Raw genomic sequence first — 12,570 nt, 5'->3', positions numbered from 1 at the left:
AATATTCAGCCAATAGTTGTCTAAATGTCTAAAAATTTAGCCCCAATTCCTCCATCTTGAATATAAGAAATGGGGAAATATCTCGCAGGACTCCAATAAACTATCTCTACTAATCTATTCGTCTTGTTCCGAAAGTTCAGTTGGTTTGATATGTGTGTTCATAATGAATCGATGTGGACTCCTTTTTTCTAAGAGTTTCAAATCATCTGTGCACAAACTGTGTTCGAATTTCACCTTGAATTGCCATCAGGCTCATCAGACTGTAACTTTCCAGGATCAACCTCCTCCATCTTTTGGAAAAAAAATCTCCTCTCCTTTCTTCACTGGCACTCTTCTTCCTGTTTCCTCAATACTGCATAAGGAACCCATAATTGCTTTTCCAAGTGCTTTTAGCATTCTGTCACATAATTTAAGTCTAGAGAGTGGATTATTTTTAAGTATTGTGACGCTCTTTTACTATCTCCCTACCTCTCAGCTTTGTCTTAATTATCAGTGTTACTCCCTTTCTAGCTTGACATCTGTTCCCCCATGAAGGAACAGAATAAAGGACTTAAGATTATACCGTGTGCCTCCAGCATTTGTTGTTGTCCTTATTCCAAGGACAGTTTTCTTTAAAAAGACATTTTTCTCAATCTTAATTCTTTTTAGAATTTAGTCTTCCTGACACTCTTTTAACAGGTTCATGGCTCTTAGATATGTGTTCCCTCCTTTTATCAGCCATGCAGGTCTTTTTTAAAGTTTTCTTAGTTTTTTTAATTAAAAGATGAATATATGATTATTTTTAATAAAACAGCAGTATATATAGGATAAAAATAAATGCTCCCACCTCCAGCTGCAATTCCACTTCCAAAGACTTGGTGCAGACTTCCAACTCATGCATGTCCTTTTTCAGTAAGCCTAGAGAGCAGGCTATAGGGTCTTCACTCTTTGTATGTCTCTTCTTTTTTCTTCTTCATTGGGTTTTTATTTGTTATGATTGTATCATTAGAACTGGGAGCCTCTGGTCTCTCTCGAGCCATCTTCTCTTACAAAGCTGCCAGACCTAGGCTCACTGAACTTTTAGAAAGTTCTCGAGTGAAGAAAAAAATCACCAAAGTACCTAAAGGCTGCTTAGTCTCTAAAAATAATCTGTCCTTTATACAACCTGTTCTGTCTCTGAAAGGAAAACCCTTTGGCCTTTCACATTAAACTCCTATGAAGCACCAAGTGTTCTTCTTTTATTACCAAGAATTTGGGGTTGTGAGATGGAAAGAAGAAAAAATCTCAGCTTTCATCCCTCTTTTAGCCAACTAGCTCTCAAGAAAGAGGGAGAAAATCATCAACTAAGATTATAGCAAAAAATACACCTTGAAGTTTACAGAAGCAATGAATAGTTCTAGTATTTATGCTCAGATTTCATTTGTGTGTTCATTTCTTTATATATCCAATCGCTTATTCAAATCTTTCATACCTTGTGACTTTCTGTTTGAATAGAAAAAAAAAATCCCACAAGGACTCAGAGGCAAAAAATATACACATCAATTTTCACTGCAAAGTAAAGGAGCTGTTACAGTGGAGGATTCCTGGACTGAATGTCAATATTATGAGATAGTGTGAGTGTGTTTTGTGTTTGGTAATTGCAATCATTGTTGCTTTTGTTGTGGTCATCCATTTACAATGCTTGGTGTCAGTTTATTTATCTCTTGTAAAAATAAAATACAGTGTTAAAAAAAAATATTTCATACCTGGGATTCCAAAGTAAAAAAGGCACAGTTCTTGCCCACAGGATGCTAACAGTCTAGTGGGGAAACAGGCAGGCCACCAGAGTATGATGATGCAGTATATTAAATTTGCTTAAATCCAAAGACATTTAGATATATAGGTTGAATGTCCATATTGTCAAAAAAGATTTTACCTAAAGTTGAGTTTTAAACAATAGGCAAGAGCCCTCCAGAGGAAGGGTTGGGGAAAGGGACTCTAGGAAGTCAGTGGTCAGAAAAATCCTCAGTTCCACTGGGAATTGCTATAAAATACAGTCAATCTATGTGACTACTTATAAGGGCATAGATGTCTTTTTATTTCATTTTTATTCAAACATAAAGGTAAGAAAAGAATATTCCAGTGTGCTTATGTCAATTCTATTCATCCAAAACTCAATGGCATTTTTGCCCATGCACACACAGCTCTTGTTTCTATCTCTTCTATAATAGTTAGCACATTCCAGAGGCCCTGTATCATGTGGGTTGTATACATATCTGCCTCTCCCACTGGTATTCGAGCTTTAGGGCAAGAATAATAAGTTTTCCCCTCATTTTATATCCTTCACATCACCTAATTCCTAAGCGGGTTCTTAAGAAATGCTTATTCAACTTAAGCACTACCTGGTTCACCAGTCTGTGTAAGGCCATTTGTATTTGACCAAACCAAACCAGCATGAATGATAGCCACAACAGCAACAAGAAAAGGTTACTCACCAAGCAATGGACAACACAGACGTTTTTGGGATTCTGTAGTAGCCAGTTATACATATTCCGACACACAGCAAAGAGGTTGTGCAGACTGGGGGCCTGCCTGATGGGCCAACTGCATTCTGAGACCTAAAGGAACACAGCGGAAGGAAATGAATTCGCCAAGCGACTTCCTCTCCATGGGCAGGTAGCACACCAAACAACTTCTGGAAGTGACACTACATTCTCTTTTAATACAGCAGAAAGAGTTGGGAACAGGGTCCAAACACAGAAAGAAGAGTTTAATCCTGCAATTTTTTTAATACAAAAATTCTGTTTCGGTAAACATATTTTGAAATATTGGGTTGGCCAAAAAGTTCCTTCGAGTTTTTGTAAGCGCTTACGGAAAAACCCGAACGAACTTTTGGCCAATCCAAAACATTTAAAATTAAACTAGATGATTTAACATACATATTTGGATTTTTAAAGGTTCCAGTATTTGGATTTCAAAGGTTCAATGTTCCACTGCATTTAATTTCTATTTAGTATAAAATGTTTTGACCTGCCTACTAGATGCTTAATTATAGGATTACATTATAAATCCTGCACTATCCCTAATTTTATCCAAGATGATAAAAGTGAAAACACGAAAAAGTGCTGCTGGATAAGCTAAAGATAGGCTTTTTCAAGGGTCTTATTTCTTCCTCTTTTAATGAGGGAACCTACAACTCCATGGGGGCAACCTCTAGCATTTTCATTCATCTAACACACATGTTCATTTTAACACATTATAGGATATCAGCTATGTTCCTAGAATTCTGCTTGGCTCTGATCTGTACAACAGTCATATAAGACAGGTACTAATATGGTCTCTATTTTACAGATAAGAAAACTGACTCTCAGAGGTTGTCTTGTCTAACGTCACACTGCTGGTCAGTACCAGCATTGCAACCCAGGTCTTCTGAGTATAAGTCACTTTGCTGCAACAGTATACTGGTTGAGATTATCATTTGCCTCAAAATTCTAGGCATGAGCCTCAATCGATTAGGTATTTATTAATTTAACAGCAAGGAAAAACTTAGGCAAACTTCATGACCTCTCTAAGCCTTTCTCCATAAAATGTCATGAATGATACCTACCTACCTGCCTCATAGGGTTGTGGCTACTACATGAGAATGTATTTCAAGGGCTTAGCTCAGTATCTGACATACACAAAGTGATCAATTAATACTGGCTATCATTATTATTATTATTTTATCAGGTAACTGTCAGTGCAAAGCCCTAAGGTCAGATAGAGCTAGCTATGTTTGGAAAAAATGAATGAAACCCTATATGGCAAAATCATAGACTGAAGGGTCAGATCATACCAGGCCTTGTTAAGAACTGAGAGAAGTATTTAAGAAGGAGAGTGACTCTCACATTTTCCAAAGACCTCTCAAGGTCCAGTATGGAGAACAGATATAGATGACACAAGACAGAAGTCAGAGAGTACAGTCAGGTGGCTATATTAGGAATTTAAGTAAGAAATGATGGTGGCTTAGGCTGGATGAGTGGCAGTGGGACACACAAAGACTTGAGGGATTCAAAAAATAGAGAGGAAGTGGAATGCCTGTACAAGACTCAGGGACTGATCACAGGGTGGCAGTGCATGAGTATGGAGGGGTATGTGGAGGGGGAGCAATCGAGGATGACTGCTAGGTTTCCAGCCTGAATGGCTGGATAAAAGGATAAAAGGATGGCAGGTGCCACTGGCTGATACAGGGAATTCTGGAGAAAACAACAGGTTTTATACAGATGGTGTCATCAGAAAGTGTCTGCAACACTAACACCACTGGTCTCAGAAAACCCAAACGTCCCAAATTCTTTACATTTAAGAGTGGGGAGAGAGAGGCAGGAATAATCTGTTTGGTTCATGCTTTTCTAGTAACTAGATAATAACTAGTCAAAATATAAGTGGGAAATTATCTGTGGTCTCTAGAGCTGACACCTGAAAGCAAACACACGGAGTTTCTCTCTCTCTCTGTGGCTGCCAAAAAACCCATTCTTTTTGGTTAATTTGTAACTTTTTTCCTACAAAATGATTGTGGGTAGCGTCAGGGGACCTTCCAGGTTATTAATTTTCCTAGACCTTTGAGAATGACAGGTATAGTTTATTAAACAAAGTAGAGGAAATGCCTAACAAAGCTACCGAACAATCCAGGGTGACCCAGTATTGGGCCTCTGTCGATTTAAACTCCATAACAGCTTGCCCCTTTCACCCAACATGATTTGGGTCTATTTCTGGCCGATTCTTTATCCTCAGATAGATTCCCCATTGACAAGTTCTCAAGGAATGGAAATAATGTATTGATTAAAACCAGAATAATTGGGAAGAAAAATTTTGCCATCAGAGGAATTGCAAAATATACTTTTATACAAGCTGCTTCCTGCCTGTGATGTTTTTCTTTCCCTTGGTAAATTTCTATTCATACTCCAAAGCCGAAGTTCAAGTGTTCTCTTGTCTCCCACAGTTTCTCTAACACCCACAGGCAGAAGTGCTTAGTCATCTCAGTCATCTTTGTCCATTTTCACCTGTTATAGCTTTCACCAGTAGAGCAAAATGGTGAAGCCACAGTTGGGTTTTCACCTTAGCTTTACCACTTACTACCTGATTCACCTTAGACAAGTTGCTAACCTCTCCAAGCCTCAGTTCTCTTGTGTGTAAAATAAAAATGGTGGTAAGAATTAAGGAGCACAATGTAAACGCAGTAAGTGCCAGCTTATTGTATTCAAATTAACTGTTTATGTCTGTCTCCCCCTCTAGACACTAAGCTCCATGAGAAGAGAGACCATTTTTCATTTTTGTAACCCAAGTCCAGAGTCCATGTGCTAGTCCAATGGCAGGCACTCAGTAGGTATTTGCTGAGTGAATCAATGAGTGAAAGAACGAAGAATGAACCCTATTTGGCAATCCCTTTTTTTTTTTTTTGTGGTACGCGGGCCTCTCACTGTTGTGGCCTCTCCCGTTGCGGAGCACAGGCTCCGGACGCACAGGCTCAGCGGCCATTGCTCACGGGCCCAGGCGCTCCGCGGCACGTGGGATCTTCCCAGACCAAGGCACGAACCCGCGTCCCCGGCATCCACAGGCGGACCCCCAACCACTGTGCCACCAGGGAAGCCCGGCAATCTCTTCTTATAATAAGATTTGTCTTTGTCTACATGTAAAGTACCTTGAGGAAGGAACCGATTTTGTTGTTTTTTTAGGTTGCGACCATGTAAAAGTGTAGGAAATTTGTTTTCTCAGGCAGTATCTTTAAACCTTTTAGAAACTGTATGTCACTCCTACAAACACTAAATGTCAATATCTGAGTCTCAGCTAAAAGCTGGCTAAACTGTTCTTAGCACAATAGGCTAATTGTTCAGAATCATTAAACCAATCAAGTAAATAATATTAATTTAAAGTACTGCATAATTACATATTTACTTGATATATAATTATACTCCATTAAGCAAACATACAATTAGAATTTTTTAAAAGCATGTGCTCTGTCTAAAGGGGAAAAACATTTAAGGCATCAACAAAATCAAAAAAATTTTTTAAACGAATTCAACCCCTGCAAGTGATTTCTGTAGCCCTGTGAGGTTCACAGCTTCATGCAATAAGCACAATCCTTGGGCAGGTGACACTTCACGATGCTGCCTCCAGTCACTCTGAACCCCTCCTGGAGCTGTAGAGCATCAGAAAACGCCATATGGATTACAGGCTGCCATGACACCACCCAGTGGGAAAGGAGGCCAGAACAGCACCAGGGCTGGATGCCATTTGGTTTTCATCTTTCTGTCTCCCCAAGCACGAGATAAGAAGACAGAAGCATCCCATTTGCTGAGCCTAAGAGCAAAAGGGGCTACGGAGAATCAGACTGAAGAGCCATATCCAGTGTCTTAAGAACCTGACACCATTTTGGGAGGACAGGAGTACTTCAGGCAATAATTTATTTGGCATTTTATTATTGTTAATGGTAATTATAGCTTACACTTACTGAATGTTTACTCTAAGCCAGACATTGCTATCAAATGTCTTCCTTACAGCAAACCTAAAGAAAAATTTTCTATTTGTGAGATAGGAATCCTTGTTATCTCCATTTTATACGGGAGAAAACCGAGCTTTAGATGAGGTGAAGTAACTTACCCAGGAAGAGGAACAGCTGAGATGCGAATCTAGGATTATTTATAAAATTCAAAATTTGTGCATATTATATGAATTTCACCTCAATAAAAAAATAATAAAAGTTTGTATACTGTCTGATGATTATTAACTAGAATTCCATCTTACATTTGTGAGATAGTTATGGGATCAAGTGGTGGCTATTTTTTTACCAAAGTTACTAAGACATTCAATTCACTGAAGGCTGCAGAACTAGAATGTGGGGCTTCCTGGTCCTCTGGCTCCCAGGCCAGGGATATTTTTCTGCCCCATTATTTCCTGTCCTTACACTGATACACAGTGGCAGAGGACAGATGAATATAATCTATAAAGTCTCTCCGCATGGCCAACTCCCTTCACCAACCAGCAAACCAGAGCAGAAACAACTGGGAGCTATGGTGACCTCTTTGATGAATTCTGGAAGGAAAAAGGAAAAAAAAAAAAAAATGTGACCTTCAAACAATCCTTTAAGAAACCCAAGTTGATCATATATTTTCCTAAAATTAAGTTCTTTGCAAAGAGGAAGAAATTCTACAAGATTATGCAGTTTAGAAATAGTCGAAATAAAAGAAGATTCTAAAAGAACCAGCTGGGTTTATCTTTTCAATGCTACTAACTGAGCTCCTTCAGCACACCCCTTCCTGGTGAGACAGAGGAAGGAGGCTCAAAGTGGCACTGGAATAGCATTATCAGAATGTAAGAACTTTAGGGCAGGCTAGCCCTAAAGGCTAGCAGGCCATTCATCTGCTTTTCCATTTATTGCCAACAGCAACACCAAGAAATGTGTAAAGCAGTAGTTCCTGACATTCTAGGGCAGAGCTATAAAACCTTCTGTGCAGAAATGGAACCAGTGCACACACACATACACACAGAGTAAATGGCTATAGTGTTTACTTGGGGGATGATGAACAAGGTTTGGGTCTAGATACTAGTGATGGTTACAGAATATTGTGAGTGAATTTAATGCTGCTGAATTGTACATTTACAAATGCTTAAAATGGTAGGTTTATGTTATGTGTATTTTACCACAATAAAGAAAAAACAGGAGTGAAAACAGACGGTTAAACTCTCTGAAGCCCATGCATGGATCGAAATATACAGTGGAACCATGTCTTTTAAACTCAGATTCAGAACATCTGGCTTAGATGATGCATCTCATTGGTCTACAGGACTTCACTGTCAACATCAGGATGTTTATTTCCTCAAGGTAGATACTGGCTAAGAAGAGTCAAAACACTGACATTCAATATCTCCTCTGCAGTCCTGAATAGGTATTCTAGCACTCTGAATGAAGGGCTATCTGCCACGTTTTGTTTTGAGTCAAATCCTCTGCTAAAATTGAAAGTAAACACAGAGTCCTATTTTAACATTCTGTTACATACGCAAATACTAAGGAATTGCTATTTAATTATTTCATATGATTCCTGTCAACCCATGTGGTTTCTAAGCCTAAAAGTGAATCAAAATACAGAGTGATGCCCCTCAAAAAAGTAAAATCTTCCTAGAAACAGCCTGTCTCTGTCACCACCGTCTTTATCTCCAAACACACGTCACATAATAAAAAGGTAAAATGACTGAGTTCAGGGTTCAAGGCATAGAGATATAGACACAGCTGGACTCCTGTGAGTCTATAAATAAAACCAGTCTTGTGTTTGGTCTTTTCCAACAGTGGTATTTATAGAAGTCTTGGCCATCTACATTTATTAAAATAAGAATTAGCTGCAGACCTAGCACTCCACTGGTCTGGAAGGAGGAGAAAATGATTTCAGGCCTCAAGGACTGTAAGATGAGAACCAAGAACACTTTTCTAAGTCATGCAACAGTGGGATGCAAATCAATTTGCGGTGTTAGTGCTGGGAAAAGAAAGGACTAGGAACTTGAAAAGAGACGTAGCCACATCAAAAACAGAGCTAAGGGGCTTCCCTGGTGGCGCAGTGGTTGAGAGTCCGCCTGCTGATGCAGGGGACACGGGTTCGTGCCCCGGTCCGGGAGGATCCCACATGCCGCGGAGCGGCTGCACCCGTGAGCCATGGCCGCTGAGCCTGCGCGTCCGGAGCCTGTGCTCCGCAACGGGAGAGGCCACAACAGTGAGAGGCCCGTGTACCGCCCACACACACACACACACACACAAAAACAGAGCTAAGATGAAAATACTAAGGCTGTGGGACTGTCCTAAGATGCAACTGAGGGTTGAGGGAGCTAGGTCAGAGGGTCCTCTTCCAGTCCCCAGAGTTCTGGGACTATCTATAAAGGGCTAAAGGTGCAGTGCAATCCTGCATTTTAGGGGAAAGAATTGGAAAAGACTTGTGGTATGTGGAAATCCTCCCCTTAGCGAAATGTGGCGAACAAAGAAGGGGTGGGGGTGTGGCACGCGTGGCCTTTCAGGGAGTGAGAGCAGCTCATGCAAAGAGACTGTGCGTCTCCCCTGGTGGGAGCATGGTTCTCATACAGTGGAGAACAGTGAAAGATGAGGTAGAGAGGCACAGAGGCGAGATCTTGCGGAGCCTGGTAAGACACAGACTACAGTTTGCATGGAGAAGAAATAACCCCACCGCTTTCACCTAGACAAGACTCATGCGTCAAGGTCCAGCTCTCACTGCTGTCTCCCTTTACTAAACTCCCTCAGTAGGTACTGTAAATATTATTGTCTTTAGAACGTCCTGACTTCTCTCTCCAACTAGGCTTAAGTGCCTTGAGAATAAGAATCAAACTTTTTTTAGTTAATTAATTAATTAATTTTATTTTGGCTGCGTTGGGTCTTTGTTGCTGTGCACGGGCTTTCTCTAGTTGTGGCGAGCAGGGGCTACTCTTTGTTGCAGTGCACAGGTTTCTCATTGCGGTGGCTTCTCTTGTTGCAGAGCATAGGCTCTAGGCATGCGGGCTTCAGTAGATGCAGCACACGGGCTTCAGCAGTTGCGGCGTGTGGGCTCAGCAGTTGCAGCACGTGGGCTCTAGGGAGCGCGGGCTTCAGTAGCTGTGGTGCATGGGCTCAGTAGTTGTGGCTTGCGGGCTATAGAGTGCAGCCTCAGTAGTTGCGATGCACGGGCTGAGTTGTTCCAGGGCATGTGGGATCTTCCCACACCAGGGATCGAACCCGTGTCCCCTGCACTGGCAGGTGGATTCTTAACCACTGCGCCACCAAGGAAGTCCCAAGAATCAAATTTTTATTTGATATCTATGTGTTCAACAATTCTTGGCAGGCACATTCAACCTTCTGAGAGACATTTCTTAGCCATGCCAGGCACCGTTCCAGGTAGCAAATAAAATTAACGTGTTCCCTGCTCTTCTAGGGCAAGTGAGAGCAGTCTGGGGCAGATATTCCATATGCAATTCCTGGTTTCTTTGGTAAGACTGTTAAGTCTGGTCACAAAATACATAGTTACACTAATTGATGCCTTTCTTTAAATATCTTTATAAAAGAGCTTGCTTTTATAAATCATATATACATATAAGAGATACCTTTATATGCATGAATGCTTCTATAATGATATTACATCTTTATTTACTTCCAGAGGGAAAATTTTTCAGATTATCACAAATATTTCAAGATTAAATAAAATTTCTATGAAATATTATACAGGATGTTCCATGGTCCTCCAGTTATAGAAATGATGGCACCATGTGTATCACTGAGTCACTTTGCTGTAGAGCAGAGACTGGCACAGCACTGTAAATCAACTATGCTTCAATAAAAAACAAATCAGAAAAAAGAAAGAAAGAAAGAAAATGATGGCACTGAGTCTCCAAACAAGAAAAATCAATTCAAAACATTTGCATCTGAATTAGAAATAAAATAGCTACCCACATTTTTATTGGATGCTAATTCCCTTGCTCTGAATTAGGTAATAGATGGAATAAGAGGTGGAAGGGCAGTTAACTACAGGGACTATTAAAGAGCTGCATTTGAAATCTCCGTTATAGAATGGGAATTGGGACGAAACCACTTTAGAATGGTTTTATCAGTGCTTCTCAGAGAGTGGCTCACAGGGCAACAGTAGAAGTAACACCCAGGAAGTTGTTAGCAATGCAGATTCTCACCACACCCCTCTGCTGAACCAGAAGTGCCAGGCCCAGGTGTTTAACAAGCCCTCCAGGACATTCTGATGTACACTAAAGCTTGAGAACCACTGGGTTACCTCTTGCCTATTTTGAAAACACTCTGGGAAAAGAGAATCCTTCACAAAATTCTCCCTTATCTTACTGAACATTAGGGCAGAAAGTGGTCTAAGACAGCATACAGACTCTCTTCTAGTTTTTACTGATCAGGAAACTGACGTCCAGAGATTATTAATGGCAAGTAAAATTTGGAGCAAAATGTGTTCTGGCATCAAAGCTGAGATCCTCAATACACAGTACACACAACCAGCTACCATTTTGCATCGTTGAAATCAAGTTTCACTTTAAAGGGTCCAATGTGTAAAACCCCTTTCTATTTATTAATAAATCCAGATGTAGCTGAAGAACCAGTCATATCTAAAGGCTAAGTCAAGAGTTTTGAAAATGTTCCTGAGAGAGAAAAAGCCTGATTTGAGTGAGTAAATCAAGAATTCAGTGGCCAGAAATATCAGGCTTAACATCAGATTCAAACCAAAGCCAGCTCTCACAGCTCCTTAACTAGACTGAAACTAGAACTATTTCTCTGCCTAGTTCTAAAAGCTCCTTGAGAGGATGATCCAGGTTTCCAGGTAATACTGTCAGCCCTGAGTAATGGCTAAGACACATGCCTGTAGTCTTGGGCAAGTTACCTTACCTCTCTGTGCCTCAGTTTCTCCATCTACTTCAGAGGACCGTTGAGGGAATTAATGAGATATTGCATATAAAGTTCCTGGAACACTGTAAATGCTCTAAAAATGTTGCTGCTGCTCTCACTGCTCTAAATATTAGCAATAGTATCACCAAACCTACAGTGTGGACTGTTTATGTGCTACACCTCACTGATGAAACACATACCTTCACCAAATGTCAGAAAGCTATTTCCATTAATACTGGTGTGTCTCTACTGGTTTAGCCACACTGCCTCATCGTGATGCCAAAGCAGCAATAAGGAAGGGTGAAAGGCATCATTAGTGCTCCAGCATAAGGGTCTCCAACTGCCCTACGTAGCAGTCGATCTCCACTGAGCCGCACAGCAATGTGCCCTAACAACTGAGCAACCAGCCACAGCTGATTTGAGGCCCTCAATTAGATGGTATCTTACTGACAGAGAAACTTTCCTACAAATATCCTCACCCAAGGAAAAGCCTCAGAATATCTCATAACAGCCTAATAAAAATTCTGTGGATAGAGAAGTGTCCAGAGTATATAGTTTTTCAGCTCCATGTGCCGAAAGGCAAAGGCTTTGAGGATAGCTCTTAAGGGGGAAAATACCCTCTTATATCTTCAACCTTGTGATCAGAGCTAAAATTCCTTACCCTGCTATGAAACTTGGCAGTTCGATAAGACTTGGGCGACAGATTGTACACCGTGTAGTGGTCAAGATGTCTGGAATCCAAAAAGCTTCGAATGTCATCAACCTGATTTCTGAATCCTATGTCAACACTGTCCAGAGGAAAGGACATCACTGGAGGAAGGGTCACACAGAAAAAAAATTGGTTAAACAGGTCTGCTGTCGCGATGGGCAGCCATTGAAAGCTGAGCTATTGGGCAGTTAATAAACATGAGAAACTTACCAATAATTCTGGAGGTAACATAAGTGAAGTCTAAATCTCCCTTCGTGTAGCTAAAAGCAAGACAGGAAAGGGCACTCATTAAAATGATCCAAATGTCCCACGATTTCTCTCTCTCAATCACTTGCACATCATGACCTGGGACACTTCCATCGAGTAGCTATATTCTGACTTCCCTTCAGGCCTTCCCCCTAACAAGTAAGCACTGTTGATAGAAGACAGCCCACACCCTCAGGAGCACACACCTAGCACTCCAAACACGGCATGCAGCTAGGGGGTAGGGGAGGAAGTGATG

At 40.8% G+C, this 12,570-nt stretch overlaps 1 protein-coding gene across 1 annotated transcript in view; it reads right to left on the bottom strand.

The window, feature by feature from the left end:
• Positions 1-12,570, bottom strand: part of DNAJC6 (DnaJ heat shock protein family (Hsp40) member C6) — a 154,782-nt gene that overhangs the window by 35,223 nt on the left and 106,989 nt on the right. The window contains exons 3-5 of the mRNA XM_060005772.1: positions 12,279-12,328; positions 12,021-12,169; positions 2,454-2,576 (exon numbers count right to left, since the gene is read on the bottom strand). Of these exons, the coding sequence (XP_059861755.1) occupies positions 2,454-2,576; positions 12,021-12,169; positions 12,279-12,328 (322 nt within the window). The remainder of the gene's footprint in view (positions 1-2,453; positions 2,577-12,020; positions 12,170-12,278; positions 12,329-12,570) is intronic.

Source organism: Delphinus delphis, chromosome 1, assembly GCF_949987515.2.
Source record: "Delphinus delphis chromosome 1, mDelDel1.2, whole genome shotgun sequence".
Taxonomy (NCBI): domain Eukaryota; kingdom Metazoa; phylum Chordata; class Mammalia; order Artiodactyla; family Delphinidae; genus Delphinus; species Delphinus delphis.
Note: the sequence above shows the minus strand (reverse complement) of the source record. Positions and strands in the feature narration are given on the sequence as shown.